General features: G+C 43.8%; 1 protein-coding gene across 1 annotated transcript; it reads right to left on the minus strand.

Moving 5' to 3' along the window:
- Positions 1-1,332: 1,332 nt before the first annotated feature.
- Positions 1,333-13,122, minus strand: LAMTOR5 (late endosomal/lysosomal adaptor, MAPK and MTOR activator 5; the record flags this gene model as incomplete). Its single annotated transcript, XM_080691233.1, has 4 exons — positions 1,333-1,393; positions 4,408-4,525; positions 11,314-11,375; positions 13,088-13,122. 4 exons carry the CDS (start codon positions 13,120-13,122, stop codon positions 1,333-1,335), a joined length of 276 nt encoding a protein of 91 aa, XP_080547359.1.
- Between the last annotated feature and the right edge of the window lie 5,280 nt (positions 13,123-18,402).

An 18,402-nucleotide genomic window follows, 5' to 3' on the forward strand; every position in this document is an offset into this window, starting at 1 on the left:
GAAAGCCTCTGGGTTCCACCCCCAGTACCACCAAAAAAAAAAAAAAAAAAAAAAAATTCTTGGAAAAGTTTAGCTTAGTTACAAATAAACCTTAAAGCTCAACTTTTACTCTCACCTGCTAACAAGAACAGGCCCAGGATTCTGAGGCAGTCCATACCCTTGAGTTGGCCGCTGGCATCTAGCCTTTTCACCTCCTGCCTAACAGACCAAACTAAAGAATTTGCTATTCCACAAATATTCCTTTTGGTGTATACTGTCACTGCCTTTTCCACCTGGAAATTCTATTCTCATTTCAAGAATCCATTCTGTTTGAAGGCCCAGTTCATCCCACAGTAGCATCTTGAATTCGTTATGTATTTATTCAGTGTCCACGATGCATTTAATATTAGGAACTGTTCTAGGTGCTTGGGATATATCTGTAAAAGAGACAAAGCTTTCCCTCAAGATGTATATGCTAGTGGGGAAGACACAGTAAAACTTATATGCATGGAATATGACATATACACATATCCCTTCTACTGAAGTACAAACTTAGGGGCTACAACTAAGTCTTATACAAATTCTTTTGTTACCCTTCACATAGCAGCTTATCAACATTTTTCTACTGTGAAATGTCAAGTTGATAAAGAACAACAGGAACTATGTCAAATTCAACAAACTGAATTCCTTGGTTTCTGCTTTTGCAACATTCTGTTGTTGAGAACTATAAAAAATGAAAAGAAGCCGGGCGTGGTGGTGCACGCTTGTAATCCCCGTGCTTGGGAGGCAGAGACAGGAGGATCACGCAGGTTCGAAGCTAGCCGCGCTGGCTTAAGAGACCCTGTTTCCAAATAAAAATGTAAAAATAGGTCTGCGAGTGTAGCCCGGAGGTAGAAGGGCTTCCAGAACCCCAGTACCACAACAAAAAAAAAAAAAAAAAAAAAAAGAATACCGACACTATATTCTAATATTTCAGAATACAATATAATAATTTCAGGCTTCTGAAAGAGAAGTAAATGGTATGGAAAAGGTCTTAATAATCGAAACAATGAGCATTTGATTAATAATTTAAAGAATACATAAAAGACCCAAGTTTTTCTCCAAACAGATTTATTGAACATAACAAAATTCTATATACAAAGTGACATGGACCTTCGGTTTCAAAACATGATCCTTTCTCATCAATATCCAAATAGGCTGGTTAAAAAGTAACTTAGTCTAAAATAAATAGAAAGTGCCCAATACATATTCAAATGAACGACCTAACCACTGGAACTTTATAGTTTTACAAGATAATTAACATAGGTAGGACTGAGTGCCTATGATGGGCTGCTGAAGAACTGGTCAGAGACATCAAGAGGCCATTTTGTGCACTGCCACCGTGATGCCATCATGTTTCTGGATCATAACATTCCTGAAAGGCAAAGAGGAAAGTACTTAGTAAAGCATTACCAAGTGGGACTTTAGCTTAAGATTAAAATACTAACATCATTTCTTTATGTTTTAAAAGTAATATAAGAACACAAAAACATAACACATACATACATATATACATACACACATAAATTACATATATATAATGTATATGATACACATAACATATATAATATACATTATATATACACACATATATATAATGATAAAAATGAAATTATTAACCCCACTAATCACAGATACTCGATATTTTCCTGACCCTTCCCTCTTTTTTTTTTTTTTTTTTTTGCTATTTCCTGGATCTTTTTATCTGCATATATACTATACATTTTCTTTTTTTCTGGTACTGAAGATTGAAGCCTGGAGTATTTGGTCACTGAGCTATACTCCACCCCTTTTTAAATTCTGAAACAGTATTTTGCTATGTTACCATGTGGTAGAGCCTAAAATCTGCAATCTTCCTGTCTTAGCCTCCAAGTATTGGGATTATGGGTGTAGGTCACTATGCCCTGCTCATTTTTTTTGTTTTACAAAATTGATCATACTGTGCATAATTTTGTATTCTGATTTTTTCTGGGGGGGGGCAGTACTGGGGAATTGAACCAAAGGCATTCTACCTCTGAGCTATTTTTTATTTTTATAATTTTTTTTTTGGTGGTACTGGGGTTCCTGGAAGCCCCGGGCTACACTCCCAGATCTATTTTTACATTTTTAATTGGAAACAGGGTCTCCTAAGCCAGCTCGTGCGACTGGCTTAGAACCTGCGTGATCCTCCTGTCTCTGCCTCCCAAGCGCGAGGACTACAAGCGTGCGCCACCACACCTGGCAGGCTATTTTTATAAATTTTGAGATGGGGTCTAAGTTGCAGAGGGCCTAAGTAGCTGAAGCTGGCCATGAATCTGTAATCCTCCTGTATCAGCCTCCCAAGTACTAGGATTACAATTGTGCACCATCATACCTGGTTGATTTTTTAAAGAGTATTACTCTGAAGACTACCACTTGGAATATCTAGTGTTTCTATTATTTTAGAAATTTCTATGTTACTTGGTATTAAACCCAAGGACATTGTACCTTTAGGCTTTATCCCCAGCCCTATTTAATTTTTAAATTTTTTTTTTTTTGGTGGTACTGGGGATGGAACCCAGGGGCCTTCTACCTCCGGGCTACACTCCCAGACCTATTTTATATTTTATTTGGAAATAGGGTCTCTTAAACCAGCTGAGGCTGGCTTCGAACCTGAGTAATCCTCCTGTCTCAGCCTCCCAAGTGCAAGGATTACAAGTGTGCACCACCAAGCCCAGGTCCTATTTAATTTTTTTTTCAATTTTTTAATTTTTTTGCAGTACTGGGGATGGAACCCAGCAACATTCTACCTCTGAGCTACACCTGTAGCCCTATTTTTTTTTTTTTTTGGGGTGGTACTGGGGGTGGAACCCAGGGGATTTTCTACCTCTGGGCTATACTCCCTTACCTATTTTATATTTTATTTGGAAACAGGGTCTCACTAAATTGCTGAGAGCCTCACTAAGTAGCTGAGGCTGGCTTCGAACCTGTACAATCCTCTTGTCTCAGCCTCCCAAGCATGGGGATTACAGGTGTGCGCCACCTCACCCAGCTTAGCCCTATTTTTTATTCTTTATTTTGAAACAGGGTTTCACTGAGTTGCAAGGGCCTCACTAAGTAGCTGAGGCTGGCCGTAAACCAAGATCCTCTGTCTCAGCCTCCCAAATGCTGGGATTAAAGTGTGTGCCACAATGCCCGGCTCATTTTTATTTTCTTATTATTATTTTTGGTGGTACTGGGGATGGAACTTAGGGGGTTTCTACTTCCAGACTATACTTCCAGACCTATTTTATATTTTTATTTGGAAACAGGGTCTAAGTTGCTGAGCGCCTCACTAAGTAGCTGAGGCTAGCTTCGAACCTGTGCAATCCTCCTGAGCCTTCCAAGTGGGGGGATTACAAGCATGTGCCACCACGCCTGGCTTCATTTTTTATTTTAAAGGGCACACTTAAGTTGATGAAACTGGCCTTGAAACTGAGATTCTCCTGTCTCTGCTTCCCAAATACTGGGATTACAGGCTTGTGCCATCATACCTGGCTCGATTAGTCTTCTTCTTCTTCTTTTTTTTTTTTTGGTGGTACTGGGGTTCCTGGAAGCCCTTCTATCTCCGGGCTACACTCCCAGACCTATTTTTACATTTTTATTTGGAAACAGGGTCTCCTAAGCCAACGCACGCGGCTGGCTTCGAACCTGCGCAATCCTCCTGTCTCTGCCTCCCAAGCGCCGGGATTACAAGCGTGCGCCACCACGCCTGGCTATTGATTAGTCTTCTTTTGAGCTATTTATTACTGTTTCCTGATAAGACTGATAGTTTATAACAGTACTTATACTTCATTGAAATGTCAATTGTGGGATAAAAGCACACTAATTTTAGAAATAATTCTATCTGCTACTAAGGTCCAAAAGGGTGAAGAACCTCCTCTAAAATACTTTGGGGAACCACTGAAAGGGAACAGGGCAGACCCTAGTCAAGCTTCCCAGGACATTTATTTTCTTTTTTTGTGTACTGGGTACGGTACTGGGTATTGAACCCAGGGGTATTCTACCTCAAGCTATAGACTCTGCCCTATTTATTTTGAAAAGGATCTCAGTAAGTTGTTGAGGTTGTACCCCAAATCTACAATCTTCTTGTCTCAGCCTCTCGAGTACTGGAATTACAGGTACAGGTGATTGTTTTCTTCTTCTCTGTGCGATCCTCCTGTCTCAGCCTCCCAAGCGCTGGGATTAGAAGTGTGCACCACCATGCCCGGCTCCTCCTCTGTACTTTTTATTTTGAGACAGGGTCTCGCTAAGTTGCCTAGGCTTTCCTTGAGCCTGTGGATTCTGCCTTAGCCTCTCAAGTAGCTGGAATTACTGGCATGCCTCACTATGCCAGACCTTACCACGGATTTTTCTGAGCAAAAAGAAAAGGATGTGCTGACATCTACTCACCCATTATCTGATTCTAGACACACCACAGGAATATCGGTGGGGTCAGAGGTTAGCTTAGCTGCTTGCTGGGCTAGAACAGATATCACCCCAGCATGCTCATCTGACAGGGTTCCACGACCTGGAAAACAGAGATGGTATCACATACTTTCTAAAAATGAGTATAGAACTAGAGTAGTATCTCCCTTTTAATTACTCACAAAAACAAGGTTCAGTTCACAATATTTCTTCCCTGAAACCCATCTGGTTACATCAGTGAGAAAGCCAGGCATCAGTTCTTAAATCAACAAAGCCATAAATGACACTCCGTTTTCAAAGGCATTCCCATCACAATCGCTAAACACCTTCTCAAGCATTTAAGGAAGCTGTAATTCAAGTCAGTTTGAAAGTCCTAAGTTCAAGCCGGGAGACAGGAGGAACGCACGGGTTCGAAGCCAGCCTCAGCTACTTAGTGAGGCTCTTAGCAACTTGGTGAGACCCTGTTTCCAAATAAAATATAAAAAAGGTCTGGGAGTATAGCCTGGAGGTAGAAAGCTTCTGGGTTCCACCCCCAGTACCACCAAAAAAAAAAGGTCCTAAGTTCATTTTATAGGGATCTTACTGAAATCAAAAAGAAATTCAGAGGTGATACTGACAAAACACAGTCACTAAGGGCAAGAGACTTACTGAAACTAATTCCTTATGGAAAATCTGATTTCCTTTCTTGAGCTCAACCTCAAAGAACATAAAAGTTTTCACTCAGGGGTTTAGCTGTACGATCGCCTTGACAGCATAAGTGAACATTCTGTGGGCAATTATTTCTACGAGAACTAGCTGGCTATTTTCGATACAATTACTATTTTCAACAGAATTTTTACTATTTTTTTAATTGGTAAAATAATTAGATTTTGGGTCCCAAGTACAAAAAGTAATTACTGTTTACTTTACAATAAGTTTCTGAAAATAAAGGCAACATAAATTTAACTATACCCAAAACTAAATCAGATAATAGGCATTTCACTATGGCAGAGCTTATGGATTTACTGTTGTTACATAAAACATTCACTAGTCAGACCTAGCACAATCTTTAAGACTTTCTTCAGAAACTGATTCAGTTTTAGATTCCTATACTTGAATTTTAGTCTACTGGCGAGCCTGCAAATGCTTAAAAAAAATTGCCTTTTCCTCCAAATGACTAATTGTGTGCAAAACAACTGAGTTACCTCTGAGTTACTGAGATTACCTCTTTCAGTTACCCTTCCAGCAAGCACTCAGCTTTAAAATTAGCAGTAAGCTGGGTGTGGTGGTGCATACCTGCAATCCTAGTACTTGAGAGGCTGAGACTGGAGGATGGCAGGTTCAAGGACAGCCTCAGCAATTTAGTGAGACCCTCCACAACTAAGGGAGCCCATTTCAAAATAATAAAATAGGGCTGGGTATATAGCTCAGCTGTAGAATGCCTCAGTACTAAAAAAAAAAAAAAACCAACCCAAAACAACACTAGGGATAGCAATAGATATGTTTACTATATATAAATATATATACATATATATATATTTTGCAATACCAGGGATGGAACCCAGGGGCATTCTTCCTCTGAGCTACACCCCCAGACCTATTTTTTTATTCTTTATTTTGAAGCAAGGTCACTGAGTGGCAAAGGGCCTAAGTAGCTGAGGCTGTCCTCAAAACACCATCCTGTCTCAGCCTACTGAATGCTGGGATTACAAGCGTGTGCCACCACACCCGGCTTACTAATTCTTTTGTGGTACTGGAGATTGAATCCAGGGGTGTTCCACTTCTGAGCTACACCCTCAGCCCCTTTTATTTTTTGGTGGTACTGGGGATAGAACCCAACCTACATCCCCAGCTCTATTTTTTTTTTCTTTCTTTTCTTTTGCAGGTCTGAGGATGGAACCCAGGGGCATTCTTCCTCTGAGCTATACCCCCTGCCCTATTTTTTATTCTTTATTTTGAAATCAGGTCTCATTGAGTTGCGGAGGGCCTCACTAAGTAGCTGAGGCTGTCCGTGAACTGCAATCCTCTGGTCTCAGCCTCCCCATTGTTGAGATTACAAGCGTGCGCCACGATGCCTGGCTATTTTTTATTCTTTGTTTTGAAACAGGGTCTCATTGAGTTATAAAGGGCCTAAATAGCTGAGGCTGTCCACAAACCGAGACCCTCCTGTCTCAGCTTCCCAAATGCTGGGATTACAACCGTGTACCATCATGCCCGGCTAAGTTGCTGAGCTGGGTTTACCATTCTGGCATTGTTTTCATTCTTTACATCTTTGGAAAATCTTATCTGTAATTGCTACTACTTATTAAACATTGTCTGCCTTTTGTGCTGAGTGTTTTATAGTACTGTGATTAAGAGGCTTTAGAAACAGAAAAATTCTGGCTCAAACGTTTACCAGCTGTATAACCTTGGGCAAGTTACATAAGCCCTGCGTCTCAAATTTTTTTTTTTACACATCTGGAACCCAGGAGCATTTGACCTCCGAGCTACACCCGTTGCCCTGTTTTTTATTTTGAAACAGTCTCACTAAGTTGCGGAGGGCCTCACTAAGTAGCTGAGGCTGTCTGTGACCTGTGACCCTCTGTTCTCAGCTTCCAAAATGCCGGGATTACAAGTGTGCACCACCACGCCTGGCTTCATTTCAATTTCTTTATTGACTGCAAATGGCTGTTCTGAGGAATAAACGAGTTAGCATATGTAAAACACTTAGAACGGTGCCTGGCATGCAAGTGCTTAATCAATATTATCACTATTTTGTGTGTGTGCCGAGGATTGAACCCAGGGGCATTTTATCTGTGAGCTATATCCCCAGTCTTTTTATTTTTATATTTATTGATTCCTTACTTATTTTGTGGTACTAGGGATAGAATCCAGGGGCATCTGCCTCTGAGCTACACCCCAGCCCTGTTTGTTTGTTTATTTATTTATGGTGCTGGGGATTGAACCCACAGGCATTCTACCTTTGAGTTACACCCCCAACCTGATTTTATTTCTTATTTGGAAACAGGGTCTCACTAGGTTGATAAGAGTCTGACTACTGGCTGAGGCTGTCCTTGAACCTAGAATCCTCCAGTCTCAGCCTCCCAAGTACTTGGATTATAGGTGTGTGTCACCACACCTGGCTCTATTTTTTATATTTTGAAAGAAAGTCTAACTAGGTTGTGGAAAGCCTCACTGAACTGCTGAGGATGGCCACGAACCTGTGATCCTCCCATCTCACTTCCCAAGTACTGAGATTACAAGTGTGCAACACTATACCTAGCTTTTTAAAATTTTGAAACAAGATCTCACTAAGTTGCTGAGGCTGGCCTTGAACCTTCGATCTTACTGTCTCAGCCTCCCAAGTACTGGTATAACAAATCTGCACCACCATGCACAGCTTATCACTAACAACAATGAGGTAAAGAAACTTGAGGTCCTGAAAGGTTTGTTTGCTCCAAGTTCATATTACTAACAAAGAATAGAGGGCTGAACTCATGTGTCCAATTTTGAAACTCCTGTTTTTACTATCAACTGTGTGTATGTGGTACCTGGAATTGAACCTAGGGGTGTTTTACCTCTGATACACCCTCCAGTCCTTAGAGCTTTCTTGTTTATTTTTTGTAGTACTGGGGATGAAACCCAGGGACATTCTACCTCTGAGCTACACCTCCAGCCCTATTTGTATTCTTTATTTTGAAACAGGGTCTCACTGAATTGCATAGGGCCTAAGTAGTAGCTGAGGCTGTTTGTGAACCACTTCCTTTTGTCTGAGCCTCCTATGCTGGGATTACAAGTGTGCCCTGCAAGCCCAGCTCTTCTTTATTTTTGAAACAAAATATCACTAAGTTGCTGAGGGTCTTACTAAGTAGCTGAGGCTGTCCCCAACCCAAGATCCTCCCATCTCAGCCTCCCAAATACTTGGATTACTTGTGTGCCCAACAAAGCTTTCTTTTCTTTTCGTCTGTGGTACTGGGGGTGGAACCCAGGGACTTTTCTACCTCTAGGCTATACTCCCAGACCTATTTATATTTTGTTTGGAAACAGGGTCTAAGTTGCCTAGAGCCTCACTAAGTAGCTGAGGCTGGCTTTGAACTTGTGCGATCCTCCTGTCTCAGCCTCCCAAGTGCTGGGATTACAAGTGTGTGCCACCACGCCCGGCAACAAAGCTTATTAAAAAAAAATTTGAGTGTATGTGTGGTACTAGGGACTGAACCCAGCGGTATTCTATCTCCAAGATACACCCCCAGCCCTATTTTATTTTGAAAAACGGTCTTGCTAGGTTGATGAGACTTGCTGAGGCTGTCCTTGAACCTGTGATCCTACTATCTTGGCCTCCCAAGTACTGGGATTACAAGAGTCTGCCGTATTTCTTAAATTTTGAGATATCTTTTCTGAGTTGGTTATGGGATCTGGTGTGGCCATAGTCATTCATCCTGCAAAGATGTTTCAAACCATTATTAAAATGGGATTGATAGCCAGGCTATCCCAGTACTTGGGAGGCTGAGACAGGAGGATCACACAGGTTCGAAGCCAGCCTCAGTTACTTGGTGAGGCTCTCAGCAACTTAGTGAGACCCTGTTTCCAAATAAAATATAAAATAGGTGAGGGATATAGCATGGAGGCAGAAAGCCCGAGTTCCATCCTCAGAAACACACACACACACACACACACACACACACACACACACACAATGGGATTGATGAGTTTGTCATTTATAAAATCAGTGATACTATAGAAGTAAAGCTTTAGATGGTCTGAGTCCCGTTGCTGTTCATCATTAACCAGTTTGAGTAAACATGAGAGGAAACTTCAGTCTGCCAGTAAATTTATTTTTATTTTATTTATTTATTTTGGTGGTACTGGGGTGGAACCCAGGGGCTTTCTACCTCCGGGCTCTTCTCCCAGACCTACTTTATACTTTATTTGGAAACAGGGTCTAAGTTGCTGAGAGCCTCACTAAGTAGCTGAGGCTGGCTCTGAACCTGTGCAATCCTCCTGTCTCAGCCTCCCGTGCCAGTAAATTTAAACAAGCTGTGTTAGATGGGAACATGGTACATCACTGTACCTTTGTATAAGTATTTGTGTAAGTACTATTTACTATGTGGAACAAATACATGTTTCTGTGAGATGCATCCCTAAAAGGAACCCACCCCTCCCCTGGTATGGTAGCATGTACTTACAATCCTCGTACTTGGGAGGCTAAGACAGGAGGAATGCAGGTTTGAGGCCAGCTTCAGCTACTCAGTGAAGCCCTCTGCAACTTAGAGAGATCCTGTTTTAAAGTAAAATGAATAAAAAATAGGGTGTAGCTCAGCGCTAGAATGCCCCTGGGCTCAATCTCCAGTACCAGAAAAAAAATTTTTTTGAGACAATGTTTCCCTGAGTTACTATGCTCAGGCCTCAAACCTGTGACCCTCCTGATGGAGCTTAGTAAGCAGTGGGGTTACAGGTGTGTGTCACCCTCCCTAGCTGCCTACTAACTTATTATTATCATTATTATTATTGTTTTGATACTAGGGACTGAACCCAGAGGTATTCATTCATCCACAGCCCTTTTAATTTTTTGTGGTGCTGGTGATTGAACTCAAGGACAGTCAACCTCCAAGCTACACCCCAGCCCTTTTCATTTTTTATGTGGGAACAGGGTCTCACTAAATAGCTTGAGGCTATCCTCAAACCTGTAATCCTCCTGTCTCAGTCTCCTAAGTACTGGGATTACAGGCGTGTGCTACCATGCCAGACTTTACTTTTTGAGACAGGGTTTCAGTAAGTTGCAGAAGCCAGCCCTGAACCTGCAGTGAATACTCCAGTGTCAGCCTCCAAAGTACTGGGATTACTGGCTCTTATTCCTCCTCGAACCCCCTTTCTCTCTCCCTCCTTCTCCTACTATTCTTCTTCCCCTGTGGTACTGGGGATAGAACCCAGGGGCATTTTACCTCTGAGCTACAGTCCTATTTTTTATCTTGAAACGGGGTCTCACTAAGTTGTGGAGGGCCTAAGTAGCTGAGGGTGGCAGTGAACCTGCGATCCTATTGTTTCAGCCTCCCAGGTAATGGTATTACAAGCATGTGCCACCATGCGTGGCTCTGTAACTTCTTGATTAAGTGTAGTTGGACTAACAAATAGCACCACCGACTCTGCAGTGTTACTGCGAAAATCAGAGACGACATACATAATACCTAGAAGTCTCAGCATATGAAATGCACTCAAGAAATAAAAAGTCATTACTAAATTTTGTGCTAGAACTACAAGGAGTATCTCTACAATTATTTTTTTTTTTTAATTTTTGTGGTGCTGGGGATTGAATCCAAGGGCATTCTATTTCTGAGCTATACCTCCAGCCCTTAATTTTTATCTAGAAACAGGATCTTTTTTGTTTTTTTTTTGCAGATCTGGGGATTGGAACCCAGGGACATTCTACCTCGGAGCTTTTTTCCCTCCTCTATTTTTGAAAAGAAACAGGATCTTGCTAAATTGCTGAGGCTGCCATTGAACCTGCAATCCTCCTTTCTCAGCCTCTTTTTCTACCTTTTAAATACCTGTTAAAAGCCAGGCATGGTGGTGCATGCTTGTTATTCCAGTACTTGGGAGGCTGAGAAAGGAGGATCACATAGGTTCAAGGCCAGCCTCAGCTACTTAGTGAGGCTCTCAGCAACTTAGTGAGACCCTGTTTCCAAATAAAATACAAAAAGTTGGTTTGGGAGTATAGCTCAGAGGTAGAAAGTTTCTGGGTTCCATCCCCAGTACCACTCACACCCACCTACTCACAAACACACCCTGTTAAAAAGTTTTACTTTTCTATTTTTCTAATTTTATTTGGAGATAATTTCTACTCCCATAAAGTATTCAGAAACTGGTAGGGTAACAGAAAACAAAAGCTAGAGAGGATAGTATAATAGGCTCCAAATTAATCTCAGATGAGACACTTACAGCCAAGATTAAGACCCTGTGAATCTGTGCACAAGACTCCAACAATGGATGGATTCTTCATTCTAATTCCAGAACACAGGAGAGATGAGTCAAATGATGTGAGAAAATATTTCAACAGTTTACTTAAATAAATAGCACACACAGCTTTCTATGTATCAGACATTAAGTGCTTTTTTTTTGTTTTGTTCATTTTTGTGGTACTGGTGATGAAACCCAGGGGCCTTCCGCCTCTGAGCGATACCCCCAGACTGACCGACTGACCTACCTTCCTTCCTTCCTCTTTCTTTCTTTCCTGGTTCTGAGGATGGACACTGGACCTCTGAAGTACTCCCCCTGCCCTATTTTTTATTTTACTTTTTCATCTGGGGATGGAACCCAGGGGCATTTGACCTCAGAGCTACACCCCCTGCCCTATTTTTTTTTTTTTTTTAGGTACTGGGGTTCCTGGGAACCTTTCTACCTCCAGGCCACACTCCCAGACCTATTTTTATACTTTTAAAACAAAAAAAAATTGGAAACAGGGTCTCTTAAACCAGCGCCGTTGGCTTCCAACCTGCGTGATCCTCCTGTCTCCGCCTCGGGGATTACAAGCGTGCGCCACCAGGCCCGGCTTCCCTGCCCTATTTTTTATTTTGAGACCAGATCTCACTGAGTTTCAGAGGGCCTCACTAAGTAGCTGAGCCTGTCCATTAACCGTGATCCTCTGGATGCTGGGATTACAAGCGTGTGCCACCACGCCTGGCTGACATTAAGTGTTTCAGCCGGGTGTGGTGGCGCACGCTTGTAATCCCTGTGCTTGGGAGGCAGAGACAGGAGGATAGAGCAGGTTCAAAGCCAGCCGCGCGCGCTGGCTTAGGAGACCCTGTTTCCAAATAAAAATGTAAAAATAGGTCTGGGAGTGTAGCCCGGAGGTAGAAGGGCTTACAGGAACTCCAGTACCACCAAAAAAAAAAAAAAAAAAAAAATCACTGTTTCCCAGTGTTTTTTCATTATCACTCCAGCAAAGAGAAAAACTAAATTGTAGTTAATTTAAATAATGAAACCATTTTTCTCTGGTGGGAGACCACTGTGTCAGGCACGGCTGAACTTTAGACCACAAACACGGCAATATCTAGGATGATTTTGTTGCTATTGTTATAGATGCATGCTTTGCTATATAACTCATTTAAAACAACTGTCGAGCCGGGCGTGGTGGCCCACGCCTGTAATGCCAGCATTCGGGAGGCTGAGGCAGGAGGATCGCGGTTCGCGGCCAGCACCAGCTACTTAGTGAGGCCCTTTGCAACTCAGCGAGACCCTGTTTCAAAATAAAGAATAAAAAGTAGGGCTGGGGGTGTAGCTCAGAGGTCGAATGCCCCTGGGTTCCATCTCCAGTACTGCAAATAAATAAATAAATAAATAAATAAATAAAATAAAACAACTGTCGAAAACTTAACAGGAACTGTCTGCCAAAGGGAAGTGAGAAAGTGGGAGACACAGGAAGGCAGGCGTCTCCCTTATACTCTACCAATGTTTTAACTGTACACAGATACGCAGAACATTTAAGGATGGCTTACTTAAGTACACGCTGCTCAAAGATTACAAGCAGGAGCGGAGATGGCCGTGTGCGTTTACCCGCCGGGCTCGACTGCGCACACCGGACACATTCCCCAGAGTGAATCCGCTCCCCGCACTTCCTCAAAACCCCTCGGGCCGCACACACCCGGCCGCGGCCCGGGCTCCCGGTGGCCATGGCGGCCTCGGCCCCGCAGGCCGCAGCGCCCTCGCTACTCACGTGTCCTCCAGGTGCTGCTCCAAGGTCGCCTCCATCCCGCCGCAGCCGCCGCCGCCCGCGCCGCCCGCGCCGCAGCCCGATGACGCGTCCGACGACGCGCCCCGATGACGTGCGGCCGATGACGTGTGGCCCGACGGCGGCTCGGGAGGGACTTGCCTCGTCGGGGCCGCGGCCGCGTTCTTCGGAGCTCGATACCCCAGAGCTGTCCCGCGCTCTGTCTAGGCGAGTTTTTCTTTTTTCTTTTTGTGGTGCTGAGGATGGAACCCAAGGGCATTTTGCCACCCAGCTACACCTCCAGCCCTGTATTTTATTCTTTATTTTCAAACAGGGTCTCACTGAGTTGCTGAGAGCCTCACTAAGTAGCAGAGGCTGGCTTCGAACCTGCACAGTCCTCCTGTCTCCGCCTCCCAAATGCTGGGATGAGAAGCCTGAGCCGCCACGCCCGGCTCAGTTTTCATTTTGAAACAGGGTCTCACTAAGTTGCTGAGAGCCTGGCTGAATTGCCAAGGCTGGCTGCGAACCTACGAGCCTCCGGTCTGTCTCCCAAGTATGTCACCACACCCGGCTTTTAGCGATTTTTAACTTTTGTGTTCCTGTTCAAACAACTCCAAGCCCTCCCTAGGGCCAGATGTTGTTTGAAGTTTGTGGCGGGTCAGGCGGGGTCTTTTCTGTGTGCCTGGGCAGGGATGGAGAAGAGACAGGGCCCTGGAAAGGGGTATACAGGGGATCGAAAGGCGTTAAAACCACAGCTGGGGTGCTGGGAGGGAAAGTGTCGGAGCCACTTAAGTTCGAACTCGGAAAGAAAGCTGATATGACTACTTTTTTTTTTTTTTTTTTTTTTTTGCAATAACGGGGATTGAACCCAGGGGCATTCTACCTCTGAGCCACACCCCCAGCCCTATTTTTTATTTTTTATTTGGAAACAGGGTCCCACTAAGTTGTGGAGGGTCTAAGTAGCTGAGGCTGGCCGTGAGCCTGCAATACTGTCTCAGTCTCCCAAATCCTGGGATTACAAGCATGTACTACCACACCTGACCGTAAATGTCTTTTTATGAAAATAAATGTTCACTTGCATTCTTTGCAGTATTTGCAAAATAGTACACGTTATGGCTATACTTTAATTGACTTAACGCATTCCTTATTAATATCCAGGTAGGTTCTTAAAGTGTTTTTTGTTGTTGTTATCTGTGTGTGTTTTGGTTCTTGCAATGCTAAGTGAGTTCCTTATAGCCAGGTATTTGTGCAGTTTAAAATATACCTTTAGCCAGGCTTGATGGTGCATACTTGTAATTCCATTACTTGGGAGGCTGAGACAGAAGGATTGCAGGTTTGAGGCCAGCCTCAGCTACTTAGGCCCTCCACAATTTAGTGAGACCTTGTTTCAAAATAAAGAATAAAAAATTAGGGCTGGGGGTATATCTTAGAGATAAAATGCCCCTGGGTTCAATCCTCAGTATCCCCCCCCCAAAAAAAAAAATTTTATGCCAGCCACAGTGCTCCTTGCCTGTAATCCCACTGACTTGAGAGGCTGAGGCAGGCTCCCAAACGGAGAATCCTGAGTTTAAGGACAACCTCAGCAACTTGGCAAAACCCTGTGTCAAAATAAAATATAAAAAGGGCTAGGGGTGCCACAATAAACAAACAAACAAACCAGACATTGTGGCACATGCCTTTAATCCCAGTACTTGGAAAGCAGAGACAGGAGCACAGGTTTGAGGCCAACCTCAGCAATTTAGCAAGACCTTGTTTTATTTATTTATTTATTTATTTATTTATTTATTTATTTATTTGGTGGTACTGGGGTTCCTGGAAACCCTTCTACCTCCGGACTACACTCCCAGACCTATTTTTATATTTTTTATTTGGAAACAGGGTCTCTTAAGCCAGCAAGGCTGGCTTCCAACCTGTGAGATCCTCCTGTCTCCGCCTCCCAAGCTCTGGGATTACAAATGTGCGCCACCATGCCCGGCCTGCAAGACCTTGTTTTGAAGTTGAAAATAAAATAGGGCTATGTTGTAAGGTCAGAGGTAGAATACCTTTGGATTCAATTGCTAGTACTAAGTAAACAAATGACAAGTTACTGGAAATGGATTTACTGGGTCAAAGGACATGGTCAGTTTGTGTGTGTGTGTGTGTGTGTGTGTGTGTGTGTGTGTGTGTGTGGTAGTGGGGATTGAACCCAGGGGGATTCTACCTCTGAGCTATATCTCCAACCTATTTTATTTTTTATTTTGAAACAGGGTCATGCTGCTGGGGCCTCCGAGGCTGGGATCAGAGCCTGCCGAGGAGTTAGGCCGGTGCCGGGGCCAGCAGCCGGCATCGGAGCCTTCCGTGAGGCAAGGCCGCTACTGAGGCCTTTGAGGCCGGATCGGAGCCTGCTGAGGAGTTAGGCCGGTGCTGGGGCCAGTGAGGCTGGGATCGGAGCCTGCCGTGAGGCTAGGCCGGTGCTGGGGCCTCCGAGGCCAGGATCGGAGCCTGCTGAGGGGTTAGGCCGGTGCCGGGGCCAGTGGCCGGCATCAGAGCCTTCCGTGAGGCAAGGCTGCTACTGGGGCCTCCGAGGCCGGGATCGGAGCCAGCTGAGGGGTTAGGCTGGTGTTGGGGCCAGCGAGACCAGAATCGGGGCCTCCCATGAGGCAAGGCCGCTGCTTGAGCCAGCAAGGTCTGGATCAGTCCACTGGGTAGCCAGGTCACTACTGGGGCCATCAAGAGTGGGATCGGTACTTGTAACGCAGCATGCACAGAGAAATATTGCAGAAAATAAAAATCAGATGCTTCCCCTAATCAGCAAAAACTAGGAGGAAAGGGGCAACAGGAAGAGGTCGAGCTATAGAAAGGGCCCTATAGTGAAGCAATTAAGGTGACCAATCAGAGGGTATGGAATAGGGGAGGATGGGGCCTCTTTAAAACGCAGGAGGTACATAAACAAATGTATCAAAGTTAATCACCAAACAAGCATGGGATGAGGGAGGGGGAGGGAATGGGATGGGAGCTGGATGAGGGCTAATTGGATGATGTGTGCTTGTATATCCTCTCAAGTCTTGTATTGTGATATATGATTACAATGCACCAATAAAAAAATAAAATTAAAAAAAAAAAGAAACAGGGTTGTGCTAAGTTGGTGAGGCTGGCTCTGAACCTATGATGCTTCTGCCTCAGCCGCCCATGTTAGTGGGATTGCAGGCATGGCACCATGCCTGGAAGACATGTTTGTTTTTTTTTTTCGGTACTGGGGATGGAAGCCAGGAGCATTCTGCCTCCGAGCTACACCTCCGGTCCTATTTTTTAGTGTTTTTATTTTTTGAAACAGCATCTCACTGAGTTGCCAAGGGCCTCGCTAAGTAACTGAGGCTGTTGGCAAACCATGATCTGTCTCCGCCTCCCGAATGCTGGAATTACAAGCTTACAAGTGTGCGCCACCACACCCGGTTTAGACATGGTAATTTTAAGATGTCTGCTATATACTTAGAGCTTTCATCCAGAGAGGTGGTGCCAGTTTATTTCAGATCTGTAGCTTTTCGATGGATATGGGGGTGTATGCAAAGGCTTGCCAATCTCTGAGCCGTGTTTAACACAACTGTTTCCTCTACTGCGTTGACCGAGTCTACCTTCTGATTTGGGGCTCTGCTCCAAGGCTCTTCAGAGCTTAAATTCAGAGTCTCTCTTCATTAGCAAGGGATGGTAATGAAGCTTACAGAATTTCAACTTCCTTAAAATTCCAATTTGAATGTTGTAATTTAGAGGTTTTGAACTCCTGCTCTAGAGAAATTATGAGTAGTCAGGGGTAGCACAATATGAACCATACAAACTTCAGGAAAGCAATTTAAAAGTACCCTTAAAATATTGCATTAGGAAGTATAAGTACTCATGGCTTGAAGCAAAATTTGTGCCAACCATTTAGGGAGTTCAGCCTGCTTTCCGCAGAATGCAGACTTGATGAAACTTGGCACCTCAGTACGGCCCCCTCGTGGTCCCATGTGGTAAAATTCTGCTGGGATGGGGCTCCTGGGTTCTGGTTTTCTGAACCTCTGAAGCACTGTCCAAACTAATACAATTTTTACAATTTTTTACACACATTTGCAGTGTTAAGTGACCTGGTGGCTGGGTTTGGTGGCACATGCCTGTAATCCCAGTACTTGGAAGACTGAGACAAGAGGATCCCAGGTTCATGGTCAACTGCAGCTACTTAGTGAGGCCCTCCGTAAGTTTGTGAGACCCTGTTTCAAAATAAAGAATAAAAAATAGGGCAGGGCTGCCGGGCATGGTGGCACATTGCTTATAATCCCAGCATTTGGGAGACTGAGACAGGAGGATCACGGTTCGAGGCTAGCCTCAGCTACTCAGTGAGGCCCTCTGCAATTTAGCAAGACCCTGTTTCAAAAATAAAGAATAAAAAATAGAGCAGGGGGCGTATCTCGGAGATTGAATGTCCCTGAGTTCCATCCTCAGACCCGCAAAAAAACAACAAACAAAAACCAAACAAACAAAAATAGGGCTGGGGGTATAGCTCAGAGATAGAATGCCCTTAGGTTTAATCCCCAGTACTGCAAAAAAATAAAATAAAATAAAAAAATATATGTATATATAAATATACCAAATATTTCAACATGTAATCATTAAAAAAGATATTTTACATTTTCCTGCCAAGTTTTTAAAATCCAATATTTGTAAATAAGCACGTTTCAATTCAGACTAGCCACGTTTCAAGTGTTCAGTAGCCATAGGTAGCCAGTGTAGTTCCAGAGTACTTCAGATTTTCCTGAAGTCAAGTCAATGATTAAAGGATTCTTAGAAGGCTTGCTCATTACTTTAAGCTGTAAGGAAGGCCCTTGACAGAAAGACGAGAAAGTAGAAAGAGATGGTGGCTAGCCGGGAGAGCCTCCCCATCCAGAGTGAAGTTGGAGGCAGGCTTCCCACGCCACCACTTCTCTGCCCTGCGCAGGTAAGCAGAGGGAGAGGGACAGGCAGCAGGAGTTGGCCAAGCCTGGGGCTGGGAGGGGGGCTTGCAGGAGGCACTTGCGTGCCTTTTCTACTTTCCTTAGCTTATGGGGCATTTGATGCTTTTTTTTTTTTTTTTTTTTTTTTTTACAGAGCAAATCCAAGTTTTTTATTATTCTAATTTTTAATTTTATTTATTTATTTTTTGGTGGTACTGGGGTGGAACCCAGGGGCTTTCTACCTCCGGGCTATACCCCCAGACCTATTTTATACTTTATTTGGAAACAGGGTCTCACTAAGTTGCTGAGAACCTCACTAAGTAGCTGAGGCTGGCTTCGAACATGTGCGATTCTCCTGTCTCAGCCTGCCAAGTGCTGGGG

This window comes from Muscardinus avellanarius (genome assembly GCF_963383645.1).
Source record: "Muscardinus avellanarius genome assembly, chromosome: 3".
Taxonomy (NCBI): domain Eukaryota; kingdom Metazoa; phylum Chordata; class Mammalia; order Rodentia; family Gliridae; genus Muscardinus; species Muscardinus avellanarius.